The sequence below is a fragment of the Phascolarctos cinereus genome, unplaced genomic scaffold, assembly GCF_003287225.1.
Source record: "Phascolarctos cinereus isolate Bilbo 61053 unplaced genomic scaffold, phaCin_HiC Scaffold_4;HRSCAF=312, whole genome shotgun sequence".
Classification (NCBI taxonomy): Eukaryota; Metazoa; Chordata; class Mammalia; order Diprotodontia; family Phascolarctidae; genus Phascolarctos; species Phascolarctos cinereus.
The window spans coordinates 409,059,602-409,080,097 of record NW_027555847.1 but is presented as its reverse complement, the minus strand read 5'-3'; the positions used below and the strand labels follow the sequence as shown (position 1 = coordinate 409,080,097).

The window sequence follows — 20,496 nt, the reverse complement described above, 5'->3', positions numbered from 1 at the left end:
GTTTAGAAAGTTAAAAATGATTATTTTGGTTTTTTTCGGGTTTTTTTAGGCAGTCAGGGTTAAGTGACTTGCCCAGGGTCACACAGCTAGTAAGTGTCAAGTGTTAGGTCTGAGGCCGGATTTGAACTCAGGTACTCCTGACTTCAGGGCCGGTGCTCTATCCACTGTGCCACATAGCTGCCCCTAAAAGATGATTATTTTAAAAACATATGTGTTTGTACTTTTTCTTTCTTTCTTTTTTTTTTCTTTATCTCTACTAGGAAGTATTCTAATACAGAAATTAAATTAAACTCAGTGGCCCAGATGAACCAAAAATATAATGCTACAAAAGCCTACTTATATATCTTTTTTACTCTTTCCACTTAATCTTGATTTTAGTAACACAAATTAAGAACTATGAGAAAGTTAAGAAGAAACATTATCCAAAAGTAAACCTGAAGACTCACTTGTCATTTTTAATATGTTCATAAAGGCGCTTGAACTGTCGAACCTGGAAGGACAGGATACCCATCAAAACTACCACCATTAGTAAAAAAGGATAAATTCGACGCTGTACCAAATTTTGCATTTCAGCAGTAACAGTAACACCTGTAAAATAAGTAAAATAAGCCCTCAGCACATGTGATAATAAGGGATGTGAATGCTTCCATGAAATCAAAATTTAAAGTAAAATCTAATTTCCCCAATGGTGAGGCAGTACTATGTATTAGAAAACTCAATGAATTCAAGATTCTAACTTCAATCCTCCAATAACTAGAAGTATGACCCATTAAGCAAATAATTAAGTCTACCATTTCTTAGATCCAGTTTCTTCACCTAGGAAATAAAACAGTTAAACTAGATCTCTGAGGTTTCCTTCCAATTACAAAATTCCACAGAGTCTAGAAAGTAAGGTTTCAAGACCCATTTCACTGTGTAAGCCTAGGATGGAATAAATCCCATTCTGAGGAGTACAAAAAGATGAGCATAGTAAGAGCTGGAATAAATCTCAAGTTTTATCTAGCCCACACCCCCTTCACTTTAGAAAAGAACAAACTGAGACCTAGAAGGAGGTTATTCGATTTACTTAAGATCATACAGTTAATACCAAAACCACGACTAGAATCCACATTTCCTGATTTCTCAGTCCAATTCTTTTTCACTATACCAAGTAAAGTCAACAAGCATTTATTAAGGGTTTACAATATACCAGTCCCTATACTAACTACCACATAGTTTCTTTGGCTAAAAGCAAAATTAATGTTACATGTTTTATAAGCATTATAAACCTAAATACTTTAGTGACTAAGACAAATTTAAATTTAAAAAACTGAGCATAAAATATTATTTGGCTATAATTTTAAGAATTAAACTTTTTTGATTACTAGAATGAATGGGAGAACAGTATAACATAAATAATTTTAAAATTCACTTATATGGGCTTTGCAATATATTTTTGCCATTTACTCTGCATATAGGTATACATAATATTCTAAGTATTCAGTACCACTTCACAGAAAATAATTAAGCCACAAAATCAAGTATCTATACTGAGAAAATGATATAACTATTTATATTCTGTTCTGCGTTCCATTTTGGAACCATTTCTCTCTCTCTCTCTGTGATATCTCCTAATTTTGGTGTCTGATTGACTCATGACTGCGCAGGGCGGGAAATATTTAAAGCATTTCTTTTTGAAAGTCCTTTCTTGTTAAATGGGAGAAAATCTTAAGCTTTCTTCCCTTTCAGTTTGTGCTGAACTATGATCTTATGCTTAAATATATATCAAGTAAAAATAAGATGATAAAACCAGCCCCATTTATAAGTATAGCATAGTTGAAGACTGTTTCTTAACTCCACTAGCAAAATAAATATTCAATGAACTGAATGCATCTAGCATATTTTCCACTAATGAACAATATGCAATGTACGATTTAAAATTATTCTATTATTAAAATGACATCAATGACATTGCTACAAATGAACATTTGAGTTTTTCCTATTTCTCTCGAGGACAAAGAAAAATCAGCAAAGCTTAGCTTACAATATTTTAAATTGTGAATATGTATGACTACAGAAATTTTTGTCACAATTATATGGTGGGAAAAGTCATGTAACAGGCTCCTATCTACTTTGAAAAAAGAGTGGTATTTCAATACTAGTATTTTTACAGGGATACTGTGAAGAACATTGTCTTTGACAAATGTTTTTAATGTCTTATTTCACTATAACCTAACAAAACAATGCTGAGACATTGGGGGGAAAATTGGCCAACTACTAACATACAAATTATAACTTTTTCCTATAGGACTAAGTGCCTTCTGCAACCCTGTATCAATAAGGCTAAATTATAATAGCAATAAAAATCATAAACTGACAGTTTTAAAGATCCAACATCCTGAAAATCAAAACTTGCAGTAGGTGATGTAAAAACAATATCCAAATTTTAAGATTTTCTTCCTCTGGCTCTAGGTAGTCAATCTGACAAAATTATAATTTGAAATAACTTTTTTGTTGAAAAAATGAGTATACAAAATTTGGAAAATCATGCCATAAGATACCTAGAAGCATAAACACAATAAAGACCAACTTTTCTTGAAGCATTGAAATATAACCAGTCAACAACAAGAAGAATTTTACTCACCTAGTAAAGGTACAATACCAGATGCTATAATGTAAGGTACACAAAGAGAAAGCAACAGTACAGATATCACTGGTGCTGCTAGTTTTCGAATGATATAATGGAGATCAATATTACGGATGCCATTTGCATAAACCTAAAGCAATGAAAAAGCAGAGTAAGAGTAAGTGAATAAGAAAAAAACTTTCAAGGTAGAAAATATATCAACTGATCCAAAGTCCTACCTGCCTATTCATTTCACCAAACCAAATTAACTAAAATTTGTCTTTTCCTTAAAAGGTTAGGCAAGTGGCAGAAAACAGAAGTAAGAAAGCTACTCACTGGCTGACAGAACATTGCTCTGGGAGTATGCTTTCTATCTTGAGAAGTAGTAAGATTTAGAGGACAGAGCAAGTCATTTAACCTCGTAGGGCACAGCTTCCTTAGCTACAAAATAAAAGATATTGGCTAGCTCTTAAATTTATGATTCTATGAATACATATACCTATCCAACAATGTTGACTACATGTATTCTATACCTGGGAGGATTTGTCTTGGAGGAAAGAGTAGGTTCTTTAGTTCTGTTCTGTATCCTCTACTAAATAGGAAACACAGGAATATATTTCCAAGGAAAAAAAATATCTCCTACAAATGTGAGCAGCTGAGAGATTCTTTTGGCTTAACAAGTTCCTCTTTGGAAATATGAGTCTATATAGACTAGAATAATCTGACCACATCATGGTGCATTTCTTTCAGTGAGATCAATAAACATCAGCTAAGATGATTCGATAGATGAGTCAGCTGAAAAAGAGGAAGAGATAATTTTGGAGCATGAATAGCCAAAGGGAAAGAAAACAAGCATGAGTGGAATGCAATACAGGATTCTGGATAATGGAGAGCAGTAAACACGGGAAGACAGAAAAGAAAGGAAAATTTTGTTTCTATTGAAATTTTTTTTACATTCTTCTTTTCCATCTGGTAGAGAACATAGCTCAGCCTGACATGCCATCTACTTCCTATAAAACTAAAACTTAAGATGATTAAATATGTTTAACCAGCACTTCTAAACAAACATGCAACCACAAACTACCACAGGACTTCATCTTTTTAAAAACGGTTATATATCCCACAGACTTCAGCAAAAGACAAAGTCATTACTTAGGAGTATGAATCTGCACACCAAGCAAAATAAACAGACACTATACAGATGAGGTTGGTCTCCTGTACTTAAAACTTATTTGTGTTTTATAGATTTAGTTATTCAAATATAAAGTCTGCTGAAAGCGGAAGTATATCTTTATTTCTAAAGAACAGTAATAGTTTTTTTATCTGTAGTCAGGGAATGAGATATTTTATATTAGTGAATTTTCCAAATTAACAAGTTTATTCCTTAAAGTACCAAAAGATTTATCCCTCAAAGCACACAATCATTTTGGATGAAAAATCTTCTTTAAAATGATTTATACTTCCTTGTCTTAAAGCAGAGTAGGATGATAGTTTTAAATTGTTTTGATGACTCAGGGTTATTACTGTGAAAATCAATTATTAGATTGTTGCCTTTGCAGTGATGCCCTTAGGGGATAAAAGAGTTAGAGTTTTTTGGCCCTAACCAAAAAAAGGTGCAGGATGCTTAAATGGCCTTTTGTATCTACTTTCAAATATTTCCCATCTCTTCATTTGTAATCACTTGTTACTTCTGAATGACTTCAGGGTTCATGTCTCAAGCATAGTCTTTCTGAGAATCTTGGCTATCTGGTTTCCCAAACAAAGTCAAACTAATTTAATAGCCAAATTTATCAGAAGCAAAATAAGAGTAAGTGGCTCTGAATGAAAGCCTACAACAAAGAGTTGAGAATGTTAGATCATAAAGTAACAAAATATATTTTGGCAGCACAAAACCTTTTTTTAACTTCTTTCCTAGATTTTTATTTTATTCCTGACAGTTAAGACAAATGACAAATAAATGAAGTCAATTAGGTGAATTACTATTACAGGCAACAAAGTTTCAATGTTGTTCAAGAGAAAATTTTTCTTACCTGTTCAATTACTGTTTTCAACCACCACTGAGGTCCCATCAGTGTTATCGCTGCAATTATTTTGGCATGGAGAACTCCAAGGGCCCAGTCCTAGTGTATAAACACATTTAACTATTCAATTTTAGTGATGAAATGAGCCTATTATCAGTATACCAGCCTGACAATTTCTTTAGTTAATCTGTAAGAAGTATGCATCTCCTTTTTAAAATACAGGCCAAGGAAAAAAAGACCATTAATAAAAAATTCTAAGGCACTAGTCTATGCTAACACACTGGTAAAACTATACTAGAAAATAAATCTTGCTTTTTCCAAAAGCTAAATCCTAATGCCACTACAGGAATAAATTTCAAAAACATCTTTCAACAATCAACACATGGACTCCTAAAGAGAAATTTAAATCAAAGGAATTTTGTGACTGAGACATAACTCATCGTCTAGTAATTTCTGCATGGGATCACATAATTTCCATACAACCTCACCTCAAACTTCAGATGCATGCTTTATTCTTCCTCCTTATGTTAAATGTATTTTATTTTAACTTGAAAATAAGAAATCCACCGCAGTGGAAAAGTACTTAATAGAAACATCAGTAAGGATGTACTTGGGGCTTTGCCAAATTTCTCAATTACCACCAAATCTGACCTAGTTTAAGCTTTAGCTCCATTCCCTGAGTGTACTAAAGGGGAGGGGAGGGGAGAAGAGAAGATTGGAGGATATGGTGAAGGAAGAAGAAAATTCAGTACTAACGGCCTTTACCTGCAACACATATGGCCCAGAAAGGATTCTGGCCAAATGTGCTAAACTCCCTCTATATAAAATCCTCTGAGAGATCTCTGCAAACCTTTAATTTGAGCCTTCACTTTACAGTAGTGACCAATGTCCTACAGCACTGATCTTTCCCTGAAAATGGACAAACTAATCTGGTTTATAAGTTGTGGGACTGGCTCCTAGATCCAAAGTAAAAATATGTTGGGTTTCTAATTAGTCATTTCTTAGAAAAGAGCAAAGCTCACAGTTCTCATCATATTCTACTTCAGTTACAATCCTTCCACATCTACTGACCCAGAGACATGAAAGCCATAATCTATCTAAAGAAATCACAGTTTAGGCCCACAGGCAGGTAACCTCTTGGGTACTGAGGGAAAGTAAACTTGAGAGAAGAGGTTGTTTCATTCATTGGCTTTGCATCCTTAGTGCCTAGCACATAACTGATACTTAATAATTATTTAAATGATTGATTGAAAAAGAAAAGCTGATCAGTTAGCTGTCTCCACTCAATATTCTAGCTGTCTTTACAAAGAATCACAAAATGTTATTTGAGCTGGAAAAGATTTTGGAATTATTTATTTCAACTTCCCCATTTTAAAAAGGAGAAAATGAGGGGCAGCTAGGTTGTGCACTGGATAGAGCACCAGTACTGAAGTCAGGAGGACCCAAGTTCAAATCTGGCCTCAGACCAAACACTTGACACTTATTAGCTGTGTGACCCTGGGCAAGTCACTTAACCCCAAATGCCTTAAAAAAATTTTTAATTAAAAAAAAAGAGAGAAAATGGAAGCCTAGTCAATTCCAGTGAAATGCCCAGAATCATACAGAGAAGAATGGCAAAATCAGAACTAGGAATCTTCCAAACTGCTTTTATTAAGTTAGATAATATACGTAAAGCACCATACAAATATCAGTTATCATTATTATTGCTGTTGGATTGGACATGTGATTTTACCGGCACAGGAAATTCCTAGTTGAAGAACCTTCATCTGTCAATGCAGACTGGCACTTGCTCTTCATTTTATATTTCTAGTCTCTGAGAGATGCCCGAGGACAGTGAAAGGTGAAGGGACACAACCAATATGTGTCACAAATGATACCTGAGCCCAGATATTCCTGAATCCACGGCCAGCTCTCTAACTACTATGCTACGACTATCTCTGGTAATCTCTAGCTGCAGAGAAAGAGACCTAGAGATTCACACTTTTAGGGTTTTTTGACTTACGCTTTTTGGGAAAACTTGAAGTTCTATCTATTTTTAACCTCAAGATTTTAGGAATGGCTTCAAACAGGTATGGAAACATGAAATCACCTTTACAATTTCTAATGAACCTACACTTATTCACTTAATCAGAAAACACTTATGAGGTAGCTATAATGTCTTAACAAATATATGTTTATAAAGCAAATATTAACTACACCCATCTCATCTTTTTTTGTTTGTTTGTCTGGTTAGGCAATTTGGGTTAAGTGACTTCCCGGAGTCACACAGCTAAGTGTTATGTGTCTGTGGCCACATTTGAATTCAGGTTCTCCTGACTCCAGGGCTGGTGCTCTATCCACTTCGCCACCTAGCTGCCCCTCATCTATCTCATCTTGCTGTAGGAATCAACACTATATGACTTAAAAACTCAATGGCACTATTGTAAGTAAAATGCTGACTTATCTTTATAGTTCTGCTTCCTAAGATCATAAGAATATCTGATAGATTTTTCAAAAGTTAAGAAATAGGGGGCAGCTAGGTGTGTGACCCTGGGCAAGTCACTTAACCCCATTGCCCAGCCAAAAACAAACAAACAGAAAAAAAAAGGTCAAGAAATAAATCAAAATGAAGACCTGTATGTTTCCAAATTAGTAGGAAAATAGCAACTGAAAGAGACAAGAACTGACCTGCCATGGGTAAAACAAAGGTGTCTGATCCAATGGAACCCTCAGTGGTGCAACAATTACCAATTCAAATAAAAGTCCAAGCAGAAGTGGCACAACACCAGCTAGTAGTACTGCTACTATCAAAGTCTTCATTATCTAATTAGAAAGAAAATGTCATAAGAGGTAACATGCTTTGGACATTTGTTTACCAGGACTTCTATTATTATCGTTTCTCAGGAGAGAAAAAACTATTGTTGGTAGCTAAGAAAAAAATACATATTGCATTTGTTTGAATATAGCCCAGCTTTCCCCCAAAATAAGATGTAGCACAAAATGAGGTATCTTTGAAAAGAAAAAAACATATAAATAAGTACTCAAAAATACTCATCCAGTATTACCATAATGAAAGACTACTTTCTGTAAAACTTTTTCCTTAAATGTTTTTCCAATCAAATAAATAAATTTTATTCATATTTGATATTCACTATCCCAAATACTTCAACAACAAAAGTGATAAAGATGTTCTCTCCTTTCTGATCTTCTTACTATATACATGACATACTGCTCTTAATTTTTAAACAAGCTAGATTTTGAGGGAAAGCCTTTAACTTAATAATACTTAATTATCATTATATAATAATAATAATTAATAATAATGAATTAATACATTAACTCACATCACCTTTAACAACTTTTGGGATAAATAGGGCAATCAAGATTACATGAACATGTCAACATAAAATTTGGGGAAAGAAGTCCTTTTCCATCTTTTGTGTTAGAAATTCTGATGAAAGCACTTTAAACTTTAATGATGGCACGTCACATTAACAGAAAGTACCATAGCCAAGAGATAAAGAAAACTGGAAATTTGTTTTATTATATATAATAACAACGCTGGTACAAAAAATGTAGCACTTGGTTCTTTGTATATACATATTTTCTGTTGTTCCAAATAGAAAATATATTAGAAAAGCAATAATAAAAACTATGATTACGTATGGCTTTATTGAGTACATTAATAAGTAGCTCTCACAATTTAGCAATCAAAACTGGTACACCCCCTGTACAGTGAAACATAATTTATTTCTCAAGCTCTCTAGTAGGCAAAGGCAGTATGAGTCTTACGCTTGTACTCAAAATCAACATTAAAGATAACTGAAGACAGAATACAAACTCAAAATGAAGTATGACAATCTTAGATAAGTAAATGAGTAAGCGCAAAAAAGAAGTAGCCTACAAATTGTAAAACTTACCAGTCATAATTCATTATAAAGTGAGCTGATAACTATATTGGTTGCTGATTACTACTTACTCTAATATGTACTATATATATATATATATATATGTATTTATATACACACACACATATGGCCTAATAATGATTTTTCATATTTATAAGAATAAAGCTCTTAAAAATCAGAACTAGTTCTAACAATGAATCACCAAATATTCCAGTTTCTCTACAGCTTTCTTGAATTAGCATTACATCTGTAAGGAACAGGTATCTAGTTTATGAGTACTTAAAACAAAAAAAAATATTCTTGGCCTTAAATAATTATAAAAACACTTCAAAGTCTAATTATTTTGTTTAAAAGCATTGTCCTTTGTAATGAATGGCAAAATACTAATGCCCTATTAGAATTTTACTTTTATTAGCAGAATTTTAAAATTCCGTCTTATAAGTAACCCTTAAAAATAAAAATAAAAAAAGAATTTAAGTTACGCCACTACTAGGAGTATAATCTCATATAATACTAATCTAAGGCAATAAATTGAAAACTATATTACTCATTCTCTTAAATGCCAACACATTAGTTTTGTCACTCATAAGGGAATCAAGACACTATTCTCCAACAGAATCTTTTTTTTGAAACAAACTGACTTTGACGGTGAATAAACCTAAAATAGAAAGGAAGGGAAAAAGTAATAGTTAAGGAAATATACCCACCTATCAAAATGATACCTTTCTCTGAAAACTTACCATGAGGGACCACTCTTTAACCTTCTGAAAGATCACTCTGCGTCCCTGTGGCATCCACGCAACTAGAACTGTCACTGCCCTGATGGTTAACCAGCAGACATAAAGACCACAGGCAGCTGTGTATAGTTCATGGATTTTGGCAGTCCCCGTCCAAAATGACATTAACCACCGGCCAGCAAATACTGAAAATAGAAAGGCTGATAAATGAGATATATAGCTAAGTAAAGAGAATTGTTATCTTTACGTTGATATTAATAACAGGGTACATTTTATTAGCTGTTTTCACTATAGTAACTTGTCATGACTCTCATAAACTTTGGACAGTGTGTCAATTTCTTTCATTTAAAAAACTCCTCTTAAGAACCACAAAATGTGGGATCCAAGACATCTCCAAAGGTCTCATGATCAAAAACAATATCCACATCCAAAGAAAGAACTATAGAGTTTGAATGCAGATTGAAGCATATGATTTGCTTTTTTTTCCTTCTATTTTGTTTTGTTTTCTCTTTCTTTTGGTTCCTCCTATTGGCTCTAATTCTTCCTTACAACATCACTAAAGTGAAAATATGTTTAATAAGAATGGATATGTATAGCCTATTTCAGATTACATGCCGTCTTAGGGAGAGAGGCAGGGAGGGAGGGGGAGAAAAATTTAAAACTCAAAAGCTTATGGAAGTGATTGCTGATAAATCAAAATAAATTAATAGTAATTTAAAAAACTGTGACAAAGAATTGGAAATTATGGGGATGCCCAGGAATTGGGGAATAGCTGAACCAGCTGTGGTATATGAATGTAATGGAATACTATTGTGCTATAAGAAATGATGAGCAGGCAGACTTCAGAAAAACCTAGAAAGACTTACATGAACTGATGCTGAGTGAAGTGAGCAGAACCAGGACAACACTGTACATGGTAATAGCCACGTTGTGCGAGGACTGACTTTGACAGACTTGGCTCTTCTCAGCAATGCAAGGATCTAAGACAACTCCGAAAGACTTACAATGGAGATGGAGCCAAGATAGCGGAGTGAAAGCAGTGACTTGCTTGAGCTCTTCCCCAAACCCCTCCAAATACCTATAAAAATGGCTCTAAACAAATTCTTAAGCAGCAGAACCCACAAAAAGACAGAGTGAAGCAAATTTCCAGCACAAGACAACCTGGATGGTTGATCAGAAAGGTATATCACGCAGGGTTGGCAGAGGAGCGCAGTGTGGCATGGGCGCACAGACCCCAGTGAACATGGAGCAGGCTTCAGAGGACTGAAATGCAGGCAGCTGTGGTGGTTTCCAGACTTCTCAACCCACAAAAGCCAAAGGCAACTTAGAAGATCAGTGGGAAAAGTCTGTTTCTGCGGGAGAGAGGAGCTGGATCTTTCAGCCAGTTCCAGAGCGCAAAGCGCTGAGCATGGGCTCCTGGGTGGTCGCTGCGTCCTGAGCTTCTGGTCCACAGACTGAGGGGGAATCGAGTGGCTGAGCAGAGGGGGACTGCAGGGATCTCTTTCAGTGCTGAGGCAGAAATCTCTCGCTTTGCCCGTGCATGGATTTGGGTCACCGTTCTGGGCTGGTACTGGGGTAAAGAGAAGCGTTGGTGTGGTGCAGCTTGGTAGTGGCTGTGAACAGGAAACCCTCCTCACAGTTCCAGGACAGAAAGGAGTGCTTCTGGTCACTAAAGACTAGAGCACAGTCCAGGAAAGGAGTAAACACCTTGTCCCTTATACCACCTTGCAAGAACTGAAAATTTACAGGTCCCTACAAGTACCTCTGAAAACAGCTATACAAACACCCGAAGCTTGGGACAGTACATTTTCCACACTGGAAGCAGACTCTTACCTTAACAAAGAGTAAAACTCAAGTAATTGGCCAGGATCATGAGCAAGCAGCGCAAAATAGTCAGACTGTATTATCTTACTTTATAACCAGAAGAAGACAACAAAGCCAAAGCTCTTACATCCAAAGCCTCCAGAAAAATATCAATTGGTCCCAACACCTGGAAGAGCTCAAAAGGGATTTTGAGAAGCAAGTAACAGAAGTAGAGAAAAAGCTGGGAAGAGAAATGAGAGTGATACAAGAAAATCATGAAAAACAAATCAATAACTTGCTAAAGGAGACCCAAAAAAATACTGAAGAAAATAACACCTTAAAAAACAGCCTAACCCAAATGGCAAAAGAGGTCCAAAAAGCCAATGAGGAGAATGCCCTAAAAAGCAAAATTGGCCAAATGGAAAAGGTAGTCCAAAAGATTACTGAAGAAAATACTTCCTTAAAAATCAGAATAGAGCAATTGGAAGCTAATGACTTTATGAGAAATCAAGACACTATAAAACAAATTCAAAAGAATGAAAAAATAGAAGACAATGTGAAATATCTCACTGGAAAAAAAACTGACCTGGAAAACAGATCCAAGAGAGAGAATTTTAAAATTATTGGACTATTTGAAAGCCATGATCAAAAAAAGAGCCTAGACATCATCTTTCAAGAAATTATCAAGGAAAACTGCCCTGATATTTTAGAACCAAAGAGCCTAGACATCATCTTTCAAGAAATTATCAAGGAAAACTGCCCTGATATTTTAGAACCAGAGGGCAAAATAGAAATTGAGAGAATCCACCGATCTCCTCCTGAAAGAGATTCCCAAAGGAAAACTCCTAGGAATATTGTAGCCAAATTCCAGAGTTCCCAGGTCAAGGAGAAAATATTACAAGCTGCCAGAAGGAAACAGTTCAAGTACTGTGGGAACACAATCAGGATAACACAAGATTTAGCAGAGTCTGCATTAAAGGACCGCAGGGCATGGAATATAATATTCCTGAGGGCAAAGGAGATAGGATTACAACCAAGAATCACATACCCAGCAAAACTGAGTATAATCCTTCAGGGGCAAAAATGGTCATTCAGTGAAATAGGGGACTTTCAAGCACTCTTGATGAAAAGACCAGAGCCGAATAGAAAATCTGACTTCCAAATACAACACTCAAGTGGAACATGAGGAGGTAAACAGGAAAGAGAAATCTAAGAGACTTATTAAGATGGAACTGTTTACATTCCTGCATGGAAAGATGATATTTATAACTCATGAGACCTTTGTCAGTATTAGGGTAGTTGGAGGGAAAAAATTATATGTATGTATAGATAGATAGACAGACAGACAGATAGGTAGAGGGCACAAGGTGAGTTGAAATTAAGGGGTCATATCTGGAGAATAAAATTAAGAGATGAGAGAGGATTATACTAGGAGAAGAAGAAAGGGAGAGGTAGAATGGGGTAAACGATCTCACAAAAAAAAAACAGAAAAGAAAAGGCTGTTACAGTGGAGGGGAAACAGGGGAAGATAACAGGAATGAGTGAATCTTATTCTCACAGGATTTGGCTTAAGGAGGGAATAACACACACATTCAATTGGGTATGAAAATCTGTCTTACCCTACAGGAAAATAGGGGGAAACGGGGACAAGAGAGCAGGGCAGACTGGAAAAGGAGGTAATCAGGAGTAAATACTTCTGAGGAGGGACAGCGTCAAAGAAAGAATACAATAAATGGGGGGGACAGGATAGGATTAAGGGAAAAAGAGTTAGTTTTTCACAACATGTCTACTATGGAAGTGTTTTGCATAACTTCACATGTTGAGTTGCTTGCCTTTTCAATGAGGGTGGGTGGGGAGGGAGGAGAGGAGAAAATTTGGAACCCAAAGTTTTAAAAACACATGTTTAAAAAAAATGTTTTCACGTGCAACTGGGAAATAAGAAATATAGGCAATGGGGTACAAAAGTCTATCCTGCCCTACAGGAAAATAGAAGGGGAAGGAGATAAAAGTAGGGGCGGAGAAATAGAAGAGAGGGCAGACTAGGGGAAGGGGTATTCAGAATGCATGCCATCTTGGGGTGGGGGGAAGGGCGAGATGGAGTGAAATTTTGGAACTGAAAATCTTGTGGAAGGTAAATGCTGGAAACTAAAAATAAATAAATTTATATAAAAACAAAACAAAACAAACAAACAAAAAAACCAAAGACTTACAATGGAAAATGCTATCCACATCCAGAGAAAGAACTATGGAGTCTGAATGTAGATGGAAGCATACTATTTGTTCTCCTTTTCTTTTGTTGTTTTGTTTCTTCTTTCTTGTGGTTCCTCCCATTAGTTCTAATTCTTCTTTACATCATGACTAATGTGAAAACATGCTTAATATGAGTGTATAAGTAGAGCCTATCAGAATTCACACCATCTTGGGGAGGGGGGAGGAAAGAGAGAGGGAGAAAATTTAAAACTCAAAATCTTATTGAAGTGAAAGGTGAAAACTAAAAAAGAATCAGAAAATGTTAATAGAAAGGAACTAAGAAATTATCTAAGCCAATTTCTTCATTTTACCTATGAGGACACTAAGGTATAGAGGGGCCAAGAGAGTTTATGATTGTTTGATTAAAATTGCTCCAAAATATTGTATATGAAGAAAATCTGCAACAAGTTCTCAAACTCTTTGATATGCACGCCAATGTATTTTTTTTTAAATTTTAGGTCAAAGTACTATTGAAGGCTTTTTTTTTTCAGTAACTGAAAAAATTATGTGAGTAGGCTAAATCTGGAAAAATCTGTGATAAATGTAATATTTTGAAGATTCTAAAAGAAGTATGAACATTAAGAATTAACTTCTTAGAAGTGGCTCATTTATCAAGATGCAAAACTAATTATATTTTAACAAAGAATATGTGTGATATGTGTATACATATTTCTATAAAGTTTTAGTAAAGTGCTATCTCAAGAATCATTGTTATATAGGTAATAATTTCTTGAAAACTATCTGAGGGGGCAGCTAGGTGGCACAGTGGATAGAGCACCAGCACTGAAGTCAGGAGGACCTGAGTTCAAATCTGGCCTCAGACCAAACACTTGACACTAGCTGTGTGACCCTGGGCAAGTCACTTAACCCCAATTGCCAAAAACAAAAAAACACACAAAAAAACCCCCCAAAACCCCCAACTATCTGAGTAGAATATGAATTCTTACATGCTCTTCCATGATGGAAAGGCTTAAAGCATGGTCTTGGGGCAGCCAGGTGGCATGGTGGATAAGGCACTGGGCCTGGAGGCAGAAAGACCAGAGTTCAAATCTGACCCTCAAATACTTACTAGCTGTGTGACCCTAGGCAAAATCACCCAACACTGTTTACCTCAGTTTCATCATCTGTAAAATGAGTTGGAGAAGGAAATGGCAAAGCACTCCAATATCTTTGCAAAAAAAACCCTCCCAGTCTGAAGCTGTATTTGAACTCAGGTCCTTCCTGACTCTAGGTTCAGTGCCCTATCCATTGCACTACCTAGCTACCTGACATACATACATATACATATATATTTTAAAGATTAGATAACAAACTTGCAATGGACCAAGCAGGCAAGGTTGTGTGACATCCTTGACCAATGTTAAGCAGCATACAAGTAGGAAAGTGAAGGTAAATGACAGGAGTAACCCAGGTATGGGATATGGCAGGGCATGATTGGTGATAACATAAGGAAGTAGAGATTCCAGAACACAGGTGAAGTGATTCATCACAGGTTCAACACTGTGAAAGGAAGGTGACATTAGAACAAGAGTGATAGACTAGGCAAACAAGCAAGAGTGGTCAGAGGGAGGGCAGCTGGGTGATGCAGTGAACAGAATGGCAGGCTGGAGTGCGGAAGATATGAATTCAAATCCAGCTTCAGATACATACTAGCTGTGGAACCCTGGGTAAATCATATAACCTTCATTTGCTACAGTTTTCTTCCCTTGAGATAATAACAGCACTTACCTTTTTTTTTTAAATTTTTTTTCATTATTAATTTATTTTTAGTTTTTTTTTAAAGGCAATTGGGGTTAAGTGACTTGCCCAGGGTCACACAGCTAGTAAGTATCAAGTGTTTGGTCTGAGGCTGGATTTGAACTCAGGTTCTCCTGACTTCAGGGCTGGTGCTCTATCCACTGTGCCACCTAGCTGCCCCAATTTTTAATTTTTAAGAATCACTTCCATAAGCTTTTGAGTTTTAAATTTTTATCCCTCTCCCTTTCTGCCTCCCTCACCAAGAAGGCATGCAATCTGATATAGACTATACATATCCATTCCTATTAAACATATTTTCACATTAGTTATGTTGTAAAGAAGAATTAGAATCAATAGGAGGAACCACAAGAAAGAAGAAACAAAACAAAACAGAAGAAAAAAAAGAAAGAGCAAATTCAAACTCCATAGTTCTTTCTCTGGATGTGGAGAGCATTTTCCATCATGAGACTTCTGGAGATGTCTTAGATCCTTTCATGGCTGAGAAGGGCTAAGTCTATCAAAGTTAGTCATCGTGCAATGTGGCTGTTACTGCGTACAACATTCTCCTGGTTCTGCTCACTTCACTCAGCATTAATCCATTCAAGTCTTTCCAGGTTTTTCTGAAGTCTGCTGGCTTATCATTTCTTATAGCACAATAGTATTCCATTACATTCATATACCACAACTTGTTCAGCCATTCCCCAATTCCTGGGCATCCCCTCAATTTCCAATTCTTGGCCATCACAAAAAGAGCTGCCATAAATATTTTTGTACATGTGGGCCTTTTCCCATTTTTGTGATCTCTTTGGGATACAAGCCCTAGATTATTATAGACCTTTGGGCATAGTTTCAAATTGCTCTCCAGAATGGTTAGATCATTTCACAACTCCACCAACAATGCATTAGTGTTCCAATTTTCCCACATCTTCTCCAACATTTATCACTTTCCTGTTTTGTACAATCTGATAGGTGTGATGTGGTACCTCAGACTTGTTTTGATTTGCATTTCTCTAATCAACAGTGATTTAGAGCATTTTTTCATATGACTATAGATGGCTTTAATTTCTTCATCTGAGAACTGCCTGTTCATTTCCTTTGACCATTTATCAATTGGGAAATGACTTGTATTCTTATAAATTTGATTTAGTTCTCTAGATATTTTAGAAATGAGGCCCTTATTGGAGACACTGGTTGCAAAAATTCTTTCCCAGTTTTCTGCTACCCTCCTTATCTTGGTTGCACTGGCTTTGTTTGTAGCACCTATCTTTTAAGATTGTTATGAAGATCAAGTGAGAGAATAATTGTAAAGTGCTTAGCACAGTGTCTGGTACATCAGAAGTACTATATAAATGTTAGCTATTGCTGTTCATAGGACACTGAAGTTCGAATCCAAAATTCCAATCTGTAGGTTAGTTACTCAACATCTTTAAGGATCAGTTTATTTTTCTATAAAATGGACTACCTATAATATGGTTCCTCTTATCATTGCCCTAAGGGGGTGATAGTAAACTACCAAAATGAAGGTCTGTTCCTGACATACTCCTGTCCAGATCTTCAACTTCCAGCTAGGTTAGAACTGAGATTGCAAAATTTAAACTATAACTGGCTGAAACAAAACATTTTATTATTTGTAAATAATCAGACACTCATTACTGGAATGTAATCTGTTCCTAGATCATAATGATCACTAGTCATGATCCGTAACAAATCATAAATATCACTATGTAATGAGGTAAAATCCAAATCAACTAGACTTTTTAAAAATAATGTTTCATGTTTGACTAAATACAATTTTAAAATGTCCATAAAAAAATATGGATGATATGAACCAGTATTCTGATTTTTTCACAATGGATAATAAATTCTTTCCTTGACCAAATCTTCCAATTCCTTCTAATATACATATAGGTCAAATAACCCAAGGTGGGAAAAGCTAAACAGATAACGCATACTCAATCAGAAATAAAAGTATCAAGTAATTGATTTATAGGATACACATTTCTCTCCAAATCTGGCTAATATAAAACTTCAGTACAGCAAGCACAGCCTAATATCTGTATTTTTTTCCTTTCAAAGAGATCTCACTTTAGATGTATAGCCTGTATTTGAACCAATACATATAAATGCCATTTAAAAATTATATTAACACACATTTAAACATATTTCTTTTTAAAACAGTGGCATTAAGGATAATTTTAGTTAAAGATTAGAATAAAAAACATACCTGGTAAAGTAAGGCAGATGAGACTGGCAATCAATAAGGTTATACACATGAAGACAATCAACAGAAATATCTGTGATACAAAGCATATAGTATAAACATCTTAAAAGGGCTTAATTTATTTCATAACAAATATTAAAAGATTATTTGCAACTTCAGGTTTTATATTTAAGCTAACTCCATCACATATAAAAAGAAAAAAATATTCTATGGAAATATCAACTAGAACTCAGACCAAAGAAAATTTCTATAGGCTCCTGTTTTCATCTGAAACAGATACAATAACAAATTACAGGCAACTGTATTTCTATAAAGAGAACATTAAAATAAACTTGCAAAAGGACAGTCAATTTTTTTCACAGCCCATTCACTTTAGCTAAAATGAGAAACTCTAGTATTCAACCTTACATAAGTAAAGATCTAACAAGCTTTCCTTATGAAAAAGGAAAATTACTAACTTTACATACATTCCTAAAATGCAATCAACCAACTGTTTTCATAAACTACTTATAGGAGGAGAACTTAATTGGGGGTCCGTGGATAGATGTCAAGGAGTTCATGTGCACTTACATGGGAAAAGATTATATCATTTTCACTAATTTCTAATTAAAATTTTGTTTTTTCTTCAACTATTTAAAAACATTATGATGAATAACAGCCTATGAATCCATATGTTACACCAGACTGGCAAAGGGGTCTTTGACACACAAAAAAAGTTCTTATGACCCCTGACTTACAGGGCCACTGCTTGTGAATTTGATTTTTGAAATAAAAGATAAAATGCAAATAAAATACTTTCTTCATATTGGTATATATGCACTTAACTCTGCCTCACCAACAAAAGCAAAAAACAAAACAAACAAAAAGGGGCAGCTAGATGGCTCAGTGGGTAAAGCTCCACCGTGGAGTCATGAGGACCTGAGTTCAAATCTGACCTTAGACACTTGAGTAGCTGTGTGACCCTGGGCAAGTCACTTAACCCAGATTGCCTCATCAACAAAAGCAAAAAACGAAACAAATAAATATATTGATATATATGATAAATACATAACTACATATTATCAGTTATTCTGTGAAAAAATGTTACTCAACAGTATGAACCCAAAATATAGAATTCTGCTTTTAAATAAATACAATATAGTCTAATTTTAATTAGTTTATTATACAAATTTATGGGCAATAATCCTTGACAAGTAATGTTCTATTTAACAGCCAATCATGATTTCTCATAGAAGCCCAGTTTTATTTTTTAAAATGCTAGATGCTTGGCAGCTGATTTCTATAGTAATAAAACCATGATATCTTTTTAACTGAAAATGATTAATATATATATATATATATATATATATAAAAATAAAATGTTAACAGATGTTAAAGATTCATTTTTTTAAATCAAATTAATTTAGAAGACTCTGAAATTTATACATTTTCATTAACTCTACTACAATCCATCTAATACTGAGGTTTTGAAAATTTCTAAACATACTTCATTCATCCTTTACAAGCATGACATATAGCATGGAAAACAGCCATACTATTCAGTGAGGGCTGGCAACTACAAGAAGAGCACCATTTCTTAATAGAAATCTTCCAGAGGTGGTGAACCTGCAGCCTTGAAGCTGTCTGACTGAATCCAAACTTCATAGAACAAATTCCCTTAATAAAAGAATTTGTTCTGTAAAATTAGGACTCAGTCAAAAGGCCTCACTCAAGGACCCAGAAGGCCACAAGTGGCCTTGACGAGGCCCCAGGTTCCCCACCCCTGTACACAAATCTAAAAGATACAAGATACTGAAAAAGGATTTACTGTGCCTACCCTGAGTGGAAATTTTAAAGGCCTACGGTAAGGCTGAAAGCCCACAGGTCCTCCTTGCTGAAGTATGGCTTGGTGGGCTGCATGAAGTCCTTCCCCCACCACTGGGATGGCATTGTTATTACGAGCATGCTGGTTGTTGTTAGCTTGTTGGTTTGCACTGTTTTCATTCTCTTCTTGATCCCCAAGTAAGTAAGAATGAAGATCCCTATGTCAAAAAGACCCATAAGAGAGTAAATAATTTAATACTAAATCAAAATATAAATCAAGTCAAGGGGAAAGAATATAGAATCAAAGAACCATACTTGTGATGATCTAATTTGATCCCCAAGGATGTAAAATACCTAAGTTCACCCAGGTGGCAAGTGGCAGAGCCAAAACTGTACCAGAGGTCTACTGACATAGTCTAGTGCTCTTTCTATGCTACCACAAATGGATAAACGTTAATAATTCCTCAATGATCTGCTTCTAATGTATATTTTCTACACAGGCAGATCCTGTACACTGTTGCTAGGTTGAGATCTCATCAGGACAGATACTCTTTAATCATCACAAGCCTTCTATACTATGAATGAGGAAAAAGAATCATTTGGCAATGAATCTTCTAACCTTTCTACACCTGGCTGGGATTATGCTGACTGACAAAGAATCTATCAGAAGCTCTGTGCATTAATCCTCTCCAGCTTGAGGTCTGTAGGTACAGCCTTTGACGTGAAGCCAGGGTCAATTGGGTAATAAGTAACAGAGGTGGGACCAAATTTGATCCTCCTTCTGCTCTATCAAACTGCTCCATGACATTTCTTAAATTTAAAGTTAAGCTTTTTTTTTTAAGGGGAAGGTTAAAGAGTGGAATTTTGGTAGATTTCTATTTCCTTAGTCTATTCTAAATCTCTCAAAAATCAATAACTATCCTGAGTTGTATTGGTGGTATAAATTAGGCCTGCTGTGATTCAGATTTCTTGATCATGAAAAAGAAATTAGCAATCTAAAATTATGTGCAAGGTACAAATTTTTTTTTAAATTTCAAAAGAGAGCCAGAATCTAATAGCCTCTAAAAGATTTTTCTTCTATATCCACAGATGTTAACCATGACACCTAGTCATCTGTTTCAGTGAAAGTCAGAAGATCAGAGGATTTCTAGATGGACAGAGTCTTACAGATCATCCAATTCAACTCCCTCATTTTAAAGATGAACTGAGGCCAAGAAAGACTAAATGATTTTCCCAGCCTAAGGACATATGGGTAATAAATGGAAGAGAAGGGATTTGGACCCAAATTTCTGATTCCAAATCCAGTTCTCATTCCATTCTGCCACACTGGGTCAATAAAAATTAAACTTCTGACAATCTGTCTTTCATTTCATGCTATAACAGGTAACTAGATGTGAGAGGCAATATCTTTTCTGAAATGATCTTTACCACA

At 35.3% G+C, this 20,496-nt stretch overlaps 1 protein-coding gene across 1 annotated transcript in view; it reads right to left on the bottom strand.

Annotated features, from left to right (window-relative positions):
* The window catches only part of MARCHF6 (membrane associated ring-CH-type finger 6), a 90,318-nt gene that overhangs the window by 5,670 nt on the left and 64,152 nt on the right, over nucleotides 1-20,496 (bottom strand). Inside the window, 7 exon segments of the mRNA XM_078153311.1 lie at nucleotides 447-581; nucleotides 2,623-2,756; nucleotides 4,636-4,725; nucleotides 7,294-7,428; nucleotides 9,254-9,435; nucleotides 17,265-17,334; nucleotides 19,078-19,282. Coding sequence (XP_078009437.1) covers nucleotides 447-581; nucleotides 2,623-2,756; nucleotides 4,636-4,725; nucleotides 7,294-7,428; nucleotides 9,254-9,435; nucleotides 17,265-17,334; nucleotides 19,078-19,282 — 951 coding nt within the window.